This window comes from Centroberyx gerrardi, chromosome 1 (assembly GCF_048128805.1).
Source record: "Centroberyx gerrardi isolate f3 chromosome 1, fCenGer3.hap1.cur.20231027, whole genome shotgun sequence".
Classification (NCBI taxonomy): domain Eukaryota; kingdom Metazoa; phylum Chordata; class Actinopteri; order Beryciformes; family Berycidae; genus Centroberyx; species Centroberyx gerrardi.
In genome coordinates, this window is record NC_135997.1 from 14,923,385 (window position 1) to 14,936,138 (window position 12,754).

Below are 12,754 nucleotides of genomic sequence, written 5' to 3' on the forward strand. Positions count from 1 at the left end.
GCGCGTGCGTGCGCGTACACGTGGGAGCGAGAGAAAGAGAGAGTGAAGCGCTTTTGAAGCTGCGTCAAGCCAGCCAGAGATAACCAGTGTCAAACAGGAAGCGCGGCGCCTCTGGCCTTCTTTGTACTTTGTATCGGGCCTCTAAAAACGTCGCAACCACGCTCTTCAACAAGGGTTTTATTTTGAAAGTTCTCCGGAAATTTTATTTTATATTCTGGTGGGCTTGACTTGATTTAGCTATTCTAAAATCACAAACTACAGCCTCTCGTGGCTTAGGATATTAGGTGCTTTTATCATTAACACATCAGTGTAATAAAAAGATACATTCAGGAAATATTTAGGCTATTTTTTCAGTCAATGGTAGGTAAATCATTATTTGTCCGTCCACCGAAGTTTTCGAAGAATAGGTAAACAACGTGGTTGCTAGGCGACACAAGTACCGCGGCTAGCGCACTGATATTTAGATCAACTGTTATGCTAGTCGGTCACACAGGTGTGCTTTTATCGGGCGTACAGCCGCTTCAGACGTGACTCAGACGATCAGAGGAAGAGAACCGTAACTATTTTATAATGATTATTTTATGATACATACAATAGGAGATGAGGGACATCGGGTGCCAACGGCAAAATGATTTCTACACCCAGATAATGAGCACCTACTGACGGCGCGTTACTCTCTTATTAGAAAAGTTGGCCTCAGTTCTGTCGTTAGTTCAGTCTCTGTTTCCCAGTACTCCCCATTTTCCGTTTAGGCCTATAAAACCCGAGTACTTTGAATGCCGAAAAACCTCCCTAAATAGTGGTGGTCATAAATAATTGTAGGCTACTTTCACACTCCAGTGCTCCAGACTAGACTCCAACAGTGCTCGGTGTTATCCTGTACTTTTATAAAACGAGTCCCGCACCGGAGAGCAAGTGGATTGGATGCGATGTTTTGACAATAATCCAATAAACTAAATGCAGCAGTGATAGGCGAGACTCCTATTAACAAAAGCTCTTATCATACGAGTTTGGGGCAACTTGTTTAATTCTGACAAGATCAATCAAACAAAATAATCGACAAAAATTAACCAAACCTAGACTTGTGTTCTTCTCCTTCATTGTGTTCAATGTGCCTGATTCAAAACATTTCTTCATGTAGCTCTTGCGCACCATCTACCGGTGAAAATAAAGAGCACAAGCACACGACTGATCTTTTGTGTTTTTTTTAATTACAGTACAGAACTATTGGTTGTGGTACAGTATACAAAAAAGCATGAAAAAAAAAAATCTACATCGAATGTTCAAAGGAAGTGCACAAAATAAAAACCAACTGAAAGGCTCTACCAGTTATTTTTAAGTTTCAGTTTTACAAAAAAAGGTTTTGTAATAAATAAATATAAATTACATGAGATTGAGATTCATAATGAAAAAGGACAGGCAATTCTTAAGGCACACTTCATATCCCAAAATGTACCTCGCAAAACATTAATATGGCAACTCCTTAAGGACAAAAACAAGCTTAATTTCCATCTCAAGAGGAAGCAGCGATTCTCCTTTTAACAATAGGAATCATAAAAAATGTTCAGCATTCAACTACCCTGCCGCAGAAAGTTTATATATCAAGCAACGTTATAGTTTGCCCCTCAAACCATCAAGTTTGAGACAGGTTACAACAATGTAAAAAAGTAACCGTTGTCACCACAGCTTCAATTTGAGAAAGACAGCATGCACCATGGCTAAAACTGTGCAATCTGAGCATTATTTCCATATGATATACAATAGCCTATTAGAAATATCTTTTGACAATGATGAATTGTGATTAGGAAAATGTTGATTATTGCTGAATAATGTAATTTGGTTGAGTCAGGATCGACCACCTGAGGCTATGATGACACGAAATTAAAGACAGCCCCAGAGCATTTAGGTCACTTCTCACATTCAAAAAGTCTGCATAGTCTGAGCTTTGAGAACTGCTTCTGAAGATAAACACAGCAACAATCACAACCACACGATCAGTAACAGAATATTGGAGGCAAGAATGTAGAGGAAACGCAGAACATTGGTCATGTGTTACTTATACTCATTTTTAACCATTAGAAGCCCTCGTCTATGCTTTCTATCAGCACGGACATGGATAAGAAGAAATATTACAAATATGGATACTGAGACTATCACAAAGCCTCAGCCTTTCCCTGCAGTTTACACTTGTGTCCCCCCACAGACTTATGAGCATAGATTGGGGCTTTGCATGCTTTTAGAAATTACGAGATGGTTTTTGAGAGTGTGAAAATGTGATAAACCTTGCAGAATACGGATATTAACTGGCTAAGCATGAAATCAAAATGTCCTTTTCGCACCTTTCAGAACTACAATAACTAAACATGTAAAGCTTTCTGTACACAAGTAGTGGTTTGCTATTCCTGTAATTTAAAAAGGTTCTGATGGACCAAGAGCAAAAACACTGATGTGTATTTACAAAACCCGCCTTTAAAAAAACAAAAAAAAACAAAACCATCTGCTTTACAACATGCATTTTCATTTCATGGAAGGCTATACAAAAGACAAAATAAATAATCACTTTTGTTATTTCAAAAGGCAGAGGGAAGTACTGCATGCATGGTCTAACCACATCTATCAGTGTCGAGGTGCGCAAACTGCTGACGGACAAATTAAAAACGGAGTGTTTAGAACTGACAGCACTTGTCTGTGTTAAATTGTGAGAATGTGGGAGAGACTATGCATGCAAATCTATACACACACACAAACACACACACATTTAAAAGCTCATAAGATTCATAGAGGACAGATGTACTAACGATCCCTGTTGTCACCAATAGCCCTTTATGTACTAAAATCCTACAGATTCACGTGCTTGCACACAAGGAGCACACAGGTATGACAAAACATTGCAGCAACATGTTGGAGAGCCACTCCAACACAAACAAGCTGGTATTAGGAATAGCTGGTGTCTTTCATTAAGCACACAAACATTTTGACAAATTAAGAAAAAAATATAAGTCTTGATATGTATGGAAAAGTAACAAAATATTTACAAAACGCTGATCAGTTAATACAAAAACATTTCAAAGTAGAAAACAATTCATAATCAGAAATGGATTAGCCTCTCAAGGCCACATAGAAATCTGCCTCAGCATCCTATAAATAATACACTAATGCCCTTAGAAAGAATTTTTTTTTCCTTTTTGTTTTCTTAAAAAAAAAAAAAAAAAAAAAACAATTCTATACAAAATAAAAAAATACCCATATAAAAAGGAATAGTAAGCGAGAGAAAAATAACCATCTAATTACACTGATCTAACAGAGGGAATGATACGGGAAGTCTGCCACTGGAGACAAATCCAGGAGGATGCCATGGATAACCCTAGGGGAGTTAAAAAAACAAAACAATCACCAGGTTTCTTTCAGGTCTTCTGGGAGCGGCGGAGGAAGCGTGTCTGGAAGGTGTGTGGCCACTTGTGTGGACACCAGTGTCTTCTGTTTCTTGGAGCTGCAGCAGGGCTTGAACAGTCGAGGGTCAATGATCACCTCCCCGAACCGTCCCTTATAGACAATCCCACAGCACACCTTTTGCCTGCAGGAAAAAAGAAGTTAGTTATTTGTCAGAGGCAGAAAAAGACAGAAACAGGTTAATGAATCGGTTCCCTTGTGTCCCCAAATACAAAGCTGCTCATTGAGAGCAGCGGCTTGCCTTTTCCAGTAGGAGCGGTCGAGGAAAGAGAAGACAGACGGAGTCGAGCGTCTTTGTTTGGACTCGATGTCGGAGCCGTCGTCTGACTGGTTGCTGTAACTGGGAGACTGGGATGGAGACATACTGGAGGTAGTGCTGTGGGCATCTGAGTCTGCTTAGAAAACAAAAGAAAAGAGTTTAATGCTGTGATCAACCTGATTTGGTAAATTAGTAACTATGGTTCAGTAAACTTTAAGAGTAACGCTTACTTTCTGATTATATTAGGTATATCAGTAACGAATGCAATGAGATCTGGCATTATCAGTAAGATTTTGTTAGACATTATTTTTTTAAATATGTCTAAGTAGTGGTGGCATACAACAAAGGTCCCGGGCTGGATTTGAACCCAGGACATTGCGGTTATACTGTATGCACCATAGCCAAGTGAGCCACCAGGACGCCCCAAAACAGTAATTTTCAACTGAGCTCTTTCAGTGTGGGCTAAAAAGGAAACATCACCAAAACCTTGGGCCAACACGGACCCAAATTACAGGTATTTGCATGACCATGATAACAGGTAATCTTAATTTATTCAGGGGAGGTTTCTACATTACTTCTAGATTAAAATAAAAATATTCTTTTCATATCTGACCAGTTCAAAATCCATTTGTAATACAAGACAAACATCTCAACACACTAAACCTATCAATGCAAAATTGTATGCGCATATTTTTGACATCAAAACAGATAAGAAACCTACTTTGTCTCTTGAACTTATGAAGCTTCTTCAGCTTGCTTTTCTTCTTCCCATCACTGTTCTTGGTCTTCTTAGGTTTTGTCAACTTGAAGCCCGGCCCGGCTCTGGCATCGACAACCTGTGTCATGTCACACAAATCAGTCAGTTCAAAGGGGTTACATGCAAATTACATGTCAATTAGACAAAGAAGATTATCACCATTCAAGCAGACAGGACTTACATGGTTCCAGTTCTTTTTGGAGCCATTTGGTAGCTTTTTCCATCTTTTCACCAACAGCACACAGGCATTGCAAATGTCTCCAACACGATCCTCTGACAGCCTTTACAAATAAAATTGAAAACACACACAATGTAATGTGAAATAGATAAGCTTCCCACCACTGCAGACTGAATCTCTCTCCAAACACAGACATAGATACCAATACCGCACACATGCACAATATGTAATCACTGAGTCCGACTCCTCACCCAAAACACAGCCTGAAAGTTTCTTCATATCGACTGCTGTCTGTGAAGCGTGAACTGGAGGACTTGGTCTTACAGATGCAACAGCCGTCGTTACTTCGGTAGATCTTTGACTTATGAAAGCCAAACATATTCTGTATGTAGTTCGCTGTTGTTAAAAAACCTGAAAAGAGTAAAACACAGATCGTTAATTGTCCCAGTCACCCGCAGTGCCGATGGCTGCAGAATGTGCAGATGTGCTCTGGTCATGCTTTCTACTACTGAAAAGGGGGCGGTCCCTACACACACGACCAAGCAAACCATTTGTTTTCCCCCTACATTTTAAACAAATCCCATGCCAAAAAATGTTACAAACCACTGCGTTTAACTAATAGTTTATGAAAGACTGGAAAAAGCACAACTAACTTGGGTTAATGCAAAATACTTAGGTTATATTCGGCACGCGAATTTTGTAATATAAGTAGCGGGAACACCAACACACCCATAGACATACGACATAACATTACACGGACGCTAGAACCTCAATGTTCGGCGAAAAACAGAAATTGCAATTAATCAAGTAGTTCAAAATTTACTGTTAACGTTAATATGAATCAGGGACAGCTACACATTATGCGGCGCCGCCGAGGAAGGCTCGCGAACTTGGTTTACAAATTGAACGGTTGACGTTAATATAACGTTAAGTGAAACCGCAAGTCCACAACGCATTTTATACACTAAAGTTACTTTTCCGAAGATCGGTCTTGTTGTGACAGTGTTTACGAATCAACGATACAGCTGAAGCTACAAAGTTAAACGTAGGTTAGTCAAGTTGTGTTTTTGTTTTCAGCGAACAGTCGAAACAAAAAGCGGGTAGCGCCTTCTGAAGTCAAGAAACAAAAAGCTACCGGGCTATTCGTTAAATTATGTCCAACACACGTGGATGCATTTCACACATTAATTTATTTGATTGAATTCAATTTGTTTTTAACATCGTGTTTAAATAAGAAAAGTTACAATGTAACAATCCTGCCCTTTAAATTCAAACTTTTGCCCGCTAGAGCGCCAAATACGGCTTATTGTTGTTAGCTAGCATGCTAGTTAGCCAACTTAGCTACCACGCCACGCTCTCGTTCACTTCCACGTTATCCCATTGTCGAGTGCAATATCTTGCAGAACTAGCTCGCTACAACGAACACGTCAGATTACAATTACACCACAGAATGACCACAGTTATTTAGTATAAAACAAGTCAATGCAGTTTTGCAAATGTAAATTCTGTAGAAAGGAAATAAAGGTGGACTTACTGAACAAAAACTTTGAATCTTCGCCGTATTCTTTTCACGCACTGCGCATGCCTTACTACTGCATACAGCTGACCATTAGAATATGATTAGCATAAAAAGACGGAATGAAAGAGTCGAGCGTAAAAACACCATATAAGGACTGCAGCCGCTCAGTTTGAACCGCTATTCAACCAATCGCTGCTGTCCATTCGTACTCTTTATGAATACTGCATGATGGGAGGTGTAGTGAATGAGTAGGAGATCTCTATGCCGACACTACTGTAACCGCCCCCTTTTAAACTCAACATCCCATAAAGCATCGGGTCAAAGGCTTTCAGAAAAAACAGCTATTTGACATGGCGCGAATGAGTTTGTTTACATTCTCCAGAGGCGGCTGTGTGTAGTATACTCACTCAGCAGAGAATATAAACTGTTTATTCTACCGCGTACTTCTTAATGAACAACTGGTAAAAAAAAAAATACAACAATGAAATCCAGTTTTATGCATTACTGATGCTTTATTCTTTATATATTTTTTTACACTGTACACTGTTGCTCACTTAGTAAACACTACATTACACAGCTATGTCAATAAATGTACAACAGTATTGGAAAACAAAAATATATATCTCCCAAGATGCTCATGTGGGTCGTACATTGACAAGTACAACACAATCAATCCAGACATGGTTGGCACAGGAAAGACATCATCCTTCACATCTTAATATCAAATCTCTTGTCCTGCACAGTAGGTTTAATGCAAATGGAGGAGGGCCCAGTAATACCTCAAGACACCCCAGTATATAGTTTATAGGGGTTAACTTTTCTCACGTGGATATTGCATAGCAGAAACCATGATGAAAATTCGGTAGGGGAAGAGCACTTCTCTTAGCTCTTCACACGGCCGCATCGGGCGCTCCGAAGATCATCCCAGATCACGAGTCTACAAAGATCATACTAACAAGTTTATGTTAAGAGAGCAGAGCCGATGTAGTGTAAGGAGTCAGCATGGGATGATGGGAAGGGGAAGGACCAGTTGGAGGTATTTACATGAAGGCTGTCGTTACAATCCACTTTGCACAGAAAGATGGGTTGAGCTCTACGGAGGAGTCGAGTCCAGAAACATGAAGCAGTGACTTGGGGGTATTTTTCCTCGTCCAGCTGAATACACTGTCCATCGCTGGCGTTAACAGCCACACAGTCTTATTGTCATGCAAGAGGGATCCTTATCTCTGCTCAAGTTATTCCATGTAAAAGATTTGCATACTAGTACACTTCTCAGGGAATGGCCCAAATGTAACACACTGTTTCATTTATGTAGGTGAATCGTCTTCCACACTACAAAAACGTCTGCCCCCTGTCATACACATACTTATAAAGCATACTTCTACATCATTTGCTTCAAGCTCTGCATTATGACATTGGAATCTGAGTTGACAACAGAGCAAGCAACTTGACGGACTTAACAAAATAATACTGTTTTTCTCTGAAAATATATTAACAGTTTTTGTTCCTTGTTTTCCCTTAAATATAGCCATTGTCAGCAGTTCACGATAACAATGAAAATATTTAGCTTTCAATAAAACAGTATAGCACAAGTGGGTTATCGTCAATAATGTGAAAATCATGGATCATAATAGAAAACATATTTTTAACATCTAATGGCAACATCATTGAGGATAAAAATAACAACATATCTTGAAAGGCTCATTGCACTTAATATATGGCAAATGTAACAGTAGCTTTAATATAAGCCAGAAAATGTCCTTTGTTCAAGTCTCTTCCTGCATAAAAAAGGTTCAGTTGTTCTCTTTATGGTCCCCAGCGATCTTCCTGGTCGGGTTCAACTGGTGGGAAGTTGTGCGGGTTTAGATACCGACACCTTTGACAAGCGAAGCTTCTAGGGTAATGTTGAACTCCTGCAGAGTCTGTAGGACTCTGATCAGAGAATTTACCAACGAGTGGTCCTTAATCAGTGCAGCGTCCTCGTACATCTGAGCAGTGATTGGACAGTCTGCGAGCAGAGCGATCCAGTGGTGCAGCAAATGGTCCCTAAGAGAAGTGGACACAGCTTTAGTCGACTGGTTCGATGTGGAGACAGCACAATGGAATTGAGCACAACAGTTAAAATTACATGTATTATTCAGAGGACTAAGAATGCAGAAGCTGCTGTCAGTTGTTATTGAATGCTGCATTTTGCCAATAAAAAACACAATTTGAAAAAAGCTTGGCAGTAAAAAATGACAGTAAAAAAGCTTATTTCAAAGACAAAGCACATTATATTGTAGTTGCAAATCCCTTCTGTTCTAAAAAGGCTTTTGAGAGCAAAGGGTATTGAGGTGTAACGAGTACTTAACAGAAAAAGATGAAAACACAATCATACACAAACACAGATGACTGCATCACCATGTGCATCACACACACACACACTCACAGACAAACACACTCAAACTATAACGGGGGAGGGGGAGAACTACAGGAAAGCAATAACAGTAATGTGACACTTTATGGATCCTCAGAGGAGAGATTCTTTTCGCTTGCCCACTTCCAGGTCAGAGTGCAGGATCAGATACAGAACATCGACCCTGGAGCTGTTAGGGAGTCAGTGTCTTGCTCAAGGACACTTCAGCAGGGTGGACGCTTGAACCTGAATCTGCTTGAAAGATGGGCTCCCTACCCACCATCCTAGCCTGCTGCCTAAAAACTTTCCCGTAATTTTTTTGAATGACGTTGTGAAACACTGAACTTCCTAGTCAACCACAGCAACTGTTTGGGATGTTCAGTGTGTTTGGGACAGATGCTCTGTCTTATGAGGTTCCTGAGTGCTGCCTACCTTGCACCCAGACAGACAAGCATCTGGAACTTCCCGTCCTTCCCGATGTTTCTGGATGTACTGTTGATGGCACGCATGAAGCGGCAGAAGTGGCGCACTCTGGTTTGCCAGTTCTCATCTAGAGTCACCTGCCGCTGCTCTGCACTCTCAAAGTACACTTGTGACTTTTCTGTTAGAACACAGATCAACCGGGAGACAAATCAATTCATTAACAATTCATTAGTAAGTAATATGAAGGTCTGTTTAAGGGCTGATGGTAATATTTCTAAGTCTTTACCTAAGAAGTCCCAGATGAAGACATTCTTAAAGAGTCGGGGTGACTTGAAACCGTGCTGGAAAACTTGCTCCAGCGCCCAGACCAGGCCGTACTCCCCACACAGCAGAAGGGTCAGACTCCCTCTCTATGGAGAAAAAACAAGGGAAAAATGATGAGGTTAGGTTATGTAATTTACATATGCAAATAAGGTTGTTGTTTTCTCACTAATGAGAATAAAATGGAACACTGCGCTGGCCATGTTTTGGGAATTCATACTCTTGAGGATATTCAGCACGTTTGAAAACAGTTTCTCAGAGCCAATCAACCCACTCAATTACTAAAATAACGTCCTGAAGTCTTGCAGGAAAGTGAATGTAAGGTGTTCTGGCACCCTGTGCAGCATTGTGACTGCGCAGGGTGCAGCTGTCTCGCCTGTCACTTTTCATGTAGTCACGGCCACAAAGCTTGTCAAGAGAAAACTGCAACTTGGGAATAATAAATCACTGTCACAAGAGGCAACTGCATTTAAATTGGCAGTGAATGCTGGACGAACTAAAGTGAATGCAGGATCAATTTATGAGGTTATGGAATGGAGTTTGTGGCTTGATCAACATGTGAGAAAGCATGTGCGAGGGAGAGGAATGAAGACAGGCCATTGTCTGTGTCTATCTGCAAATACATGACAAAAAAACAAAAAAAACCCCACAAATTGCAATTTTTGAGTAAAGAATTTTGTAAAAATGAAGCATTTTTGGCCTCACCAGCCCCCCTTATCCTGCATGTGGGTAAGGTAGAGAGAGCTGGAGAAAGGATGAAGGGGATTTCCCTGTTAAAATGCTTTGTACTCCAACTACATGATAATTGACTCTAAAGTTGAAAGTTAGAGTTACAATACATATAGATAATCTCAAATATGCATCTCCTTTCAATGGGAAATATCACTCCACACGCCTTAATAAGTAATGATTATAATTCGATCAGATTTTTTCCATGCACATTTATTGTAACCTTGAATTTAATTTAAATTCCAGCCATCTAAGGACAGAGTAAGTGAAGAATTCTTTCAGAGGATATCCTGATTATGAAAATCCTACATCTCAGGGTGTAAGACTTTAAATCAGCGCTTTATACCAGTACAGGAAGAAAGTGAAGATGTCTATATAGCCGAGAAGCTTAAAAAGCCACTAGTCACATATGTTGCTGATATTTATTTCCAAAAAATGGCCATTGTTCTCCTTTAATACATTTTAATAATCTGAGTCATAGCACACAACCAGCACTGTCTGAGGGACACAGAGACCACCAGAGGAGAAAGCAGCGTTTCCTCATTTGTGATGAATAATAGAAGTACATGTTGGGGCCTGTCTAGACTGCCGTCTCTCACCTCCTTCTCCGGCTTGTGGAAGTGCTTCACTATTCCATTGATGGCCTCTCCCACTCCCTCCTGGATCTGACCTGTGTTTAACTCTGGATGATGAGGGAAAAAACAGAGACTCAGTAAGCCAATACAAGCAGTCACAGGGAAGCAAAATTTCCAGTGAAGTCTTATTTAAACAGTATGTCGTTGTTCTCATGAAAGTGCCTTTGTATTCATTGATTTTATTTGCACCAATGAAGGTTATTAGGAACACTTTAGACATCAGACAGATCTGCAATGTGGAGATCTTATTGTTGTTCCCCGCTTGTTAGATAACCCTTATGTGGTTGTTTCCAATAAAGCTCTTATTGAAGAGTAAAAAGGAGATTTCAGAGATGTTCAGACAGCAGTAAGCATTCTGTGATACCTAAAGGGGTTATCGCCTTTTCTGAGACAGAAGATATCCCACTCAGTGACAAATGTTTCCAGTGAGCTAGACTGTAACAGAACGTCTACACACCTGCTTTAGATAAATTGTGGTTGTGTAGTTGAAGAGAACCACTTACTTGGTTTGCTGTTTGGCGAGATGGTAACAAACCTCCTCATCATCCCCGGGGACTGCTGCATCGGGGGCGTGCGGCACATCCTGTCATCATTCTCTGTGCTGGGGGTCATCAGCTCTCCGACCAGGATCCTCTCCAGACTGCCATCATCCACCCCCTTCCCCAGCCACCGGCCGCATGGGAACCTGCCACACACACACACACACGCACACGCACATGCACGCACGTCAGGAATAAGGTGTGATTTTTCTGTCTTTGGAGTACCTGCTAGTCCAAAAAACTATTAGGTAAATTTCTCTCAAAATGCGCACTTACTTGTAAGTGTGCCCTGTGATCTCGTTGCGGACCATAACACACTCCACAAGCCACTTTGCGTAGAGTCCCGTGTTATCATGACCCATCTGAACTGTGGTCAGCTTGCCCAGGTTCTGGCACTGAGAGAGAGCGAGAGGAGGGAATTTTAACGCGTTGAATAATCACCCCAAGCCAAAAATAAAAATTCAAAAAAATAAGAAATCAGTTGGTGTCTTTAAATCTGAGGATAACACCAACCTCAAACGTGATCTCCAGGGTGTTCCTGGGGACCTGCAGCACCCCGGTCTCAGCCAGCTCCCCAGAAACACACACCCATGGGTTGGCTGTGAACATGGAGCCACCCAGCTTCTTACTGGAAACGACCAGCACATGGTAGGGGATCACTGGGAGACAGAGAGGAGAGAAACAGATACGGTTTTAGAAGTACAGCCAAATAAAAATGTAAAAATAGTAGTTTACAGTAGTGATGATGGTCAGTAGCGTTGCCAATACAGTTTTTATCACTATGGTACATATGTTTCAGTTTCTGGTATTTTATTTGTGGTATTTTATTTGCTTCTATCTTATGTTTTACCTTGTGTTTTATGTGTTTTATGTCTTGTGGTTCATTTGAACCCTTCCTTTGTCCCTCTCTGTCTGTTTTAAGTGAGCTTGCCGAAACAAATCCTTTAAAGTACTCAAGTACTGATGGCAATAATGTATTGAACATGAACATGAGCGGACTGTATGGCATCAAAGTAGCACTCACTGATGGTGGTGAAGACATTGGTGAAGCAGAAGTAGTCCACAGCGTTAAAGGAGAGCAGGTGGTAGAGGAACTGCTCCTTCTCATCATCACAGCGCAGGAAAGCATAGCGTTTGTACAGTTTTCTAAGAAGAAAAAGTTTCACCATAATTAAAAATAAAATAAACATTATTGTATAGACTTACAAGATTACATACTTCCTATTATTTTGAAAAGTTAAAGGTGCCCAGTGGATAAATATTCTTCAACAGCTACACGACAGGTGATGCAGTAATTACTAGGTAAAGAGATAATAATGAATGCATACTGTTGGCTAAACAACAAAAGAATTGACAAAGTAAGGTCACAGAAGCAGATAGAAATCACCCTGAGTGTGACCCAGTTCACCAAAGCGATATCAATAATGAATAATCCTGTGAATAATTCATGCTGCGGTGGACTATAGTATGACACTTTGCAATTTCAAAAGAGGTAATGTATTATAAATGGGCAGAACGCACATTATCACGTTCATTTCATATGAGACAT

General features: G+C 40.4%; 2 protein-coding genes across 3 annotated transcripts in view; both read right to left on the minus strand.

Moving 5' to 3' along the window:
• Nucleotides 1-2,489: 2,489 nt before the first annotated feature.
• sinhcafl (SIN3-HDAC complex associated factor, like) lies at nt 2,490-6,226 on the minus strand. Its single transcript, XM_071912207.2, has 6 exons — nt 6,177-6,226; nt 4,896-5,054; nt 4,648-4,747; nt 4,431-4,545; nt 3,692-3,842; nt 2,490-3,574 (listed from the first exon to the last, which is right to left on the minus strand). Exons 2-6 carry the CDS (start codon nt 5,021-5,023, stop codon nt 3,391-3,393), a joined length of 678 nt encoding a protein of 225 aa, XP_071768308.1. The 5' UTR covers nt 5,024-5,054; nt 6,177-6,226; the 3' UTR covers nt 2,490-3,390.
• A 424-nt stretch (nt 6,227-6,650) lies between these two features.
• Nucleotides 6,651-12,754, minus strand: part of dennd5a (DENN/MADD domain containing 5A) — a 36,803-nt gene continuing 30,699 nt past the window's right edge. For both annotated transcript variants that reach the window (XM_071912183.2, XM_071912179.2), the window contains 8 exons: nt 12,230-12,351; nt 11,719-11,864; nt 11,482-11,600; nt 11,170-11,351; nt 10,631-10,713; nt 9,268-9,391; nt 8,991-9,159; nt 6,651-8,209 (listed from right to left, as the gene is read on the minus strand). In XM_071912183.2, coding sequence (XP_071768284.1) covers nt 8,026-8,209; nt 8,991-9,159; nt 9,268-9,391; nt 10,631-10,713; nt 11,170-11,351; nt 11,482-11,600; nt 11,719-11,864; nt 12,230-12,351 — 1,129 coding nt within the window. In that variant the 3' untranslated portion in view covers nt 6,651-8,025. The remainder of the gene's footprint in view (nt 8,210-8,990; nt 9,160-9,267; nt 9,392-10,630; nt 10,714-11,169; nt 11,352-11,481; nt 11,601-11,718; nt 11,865-12,229; nt 12,352-12,754) is intronic.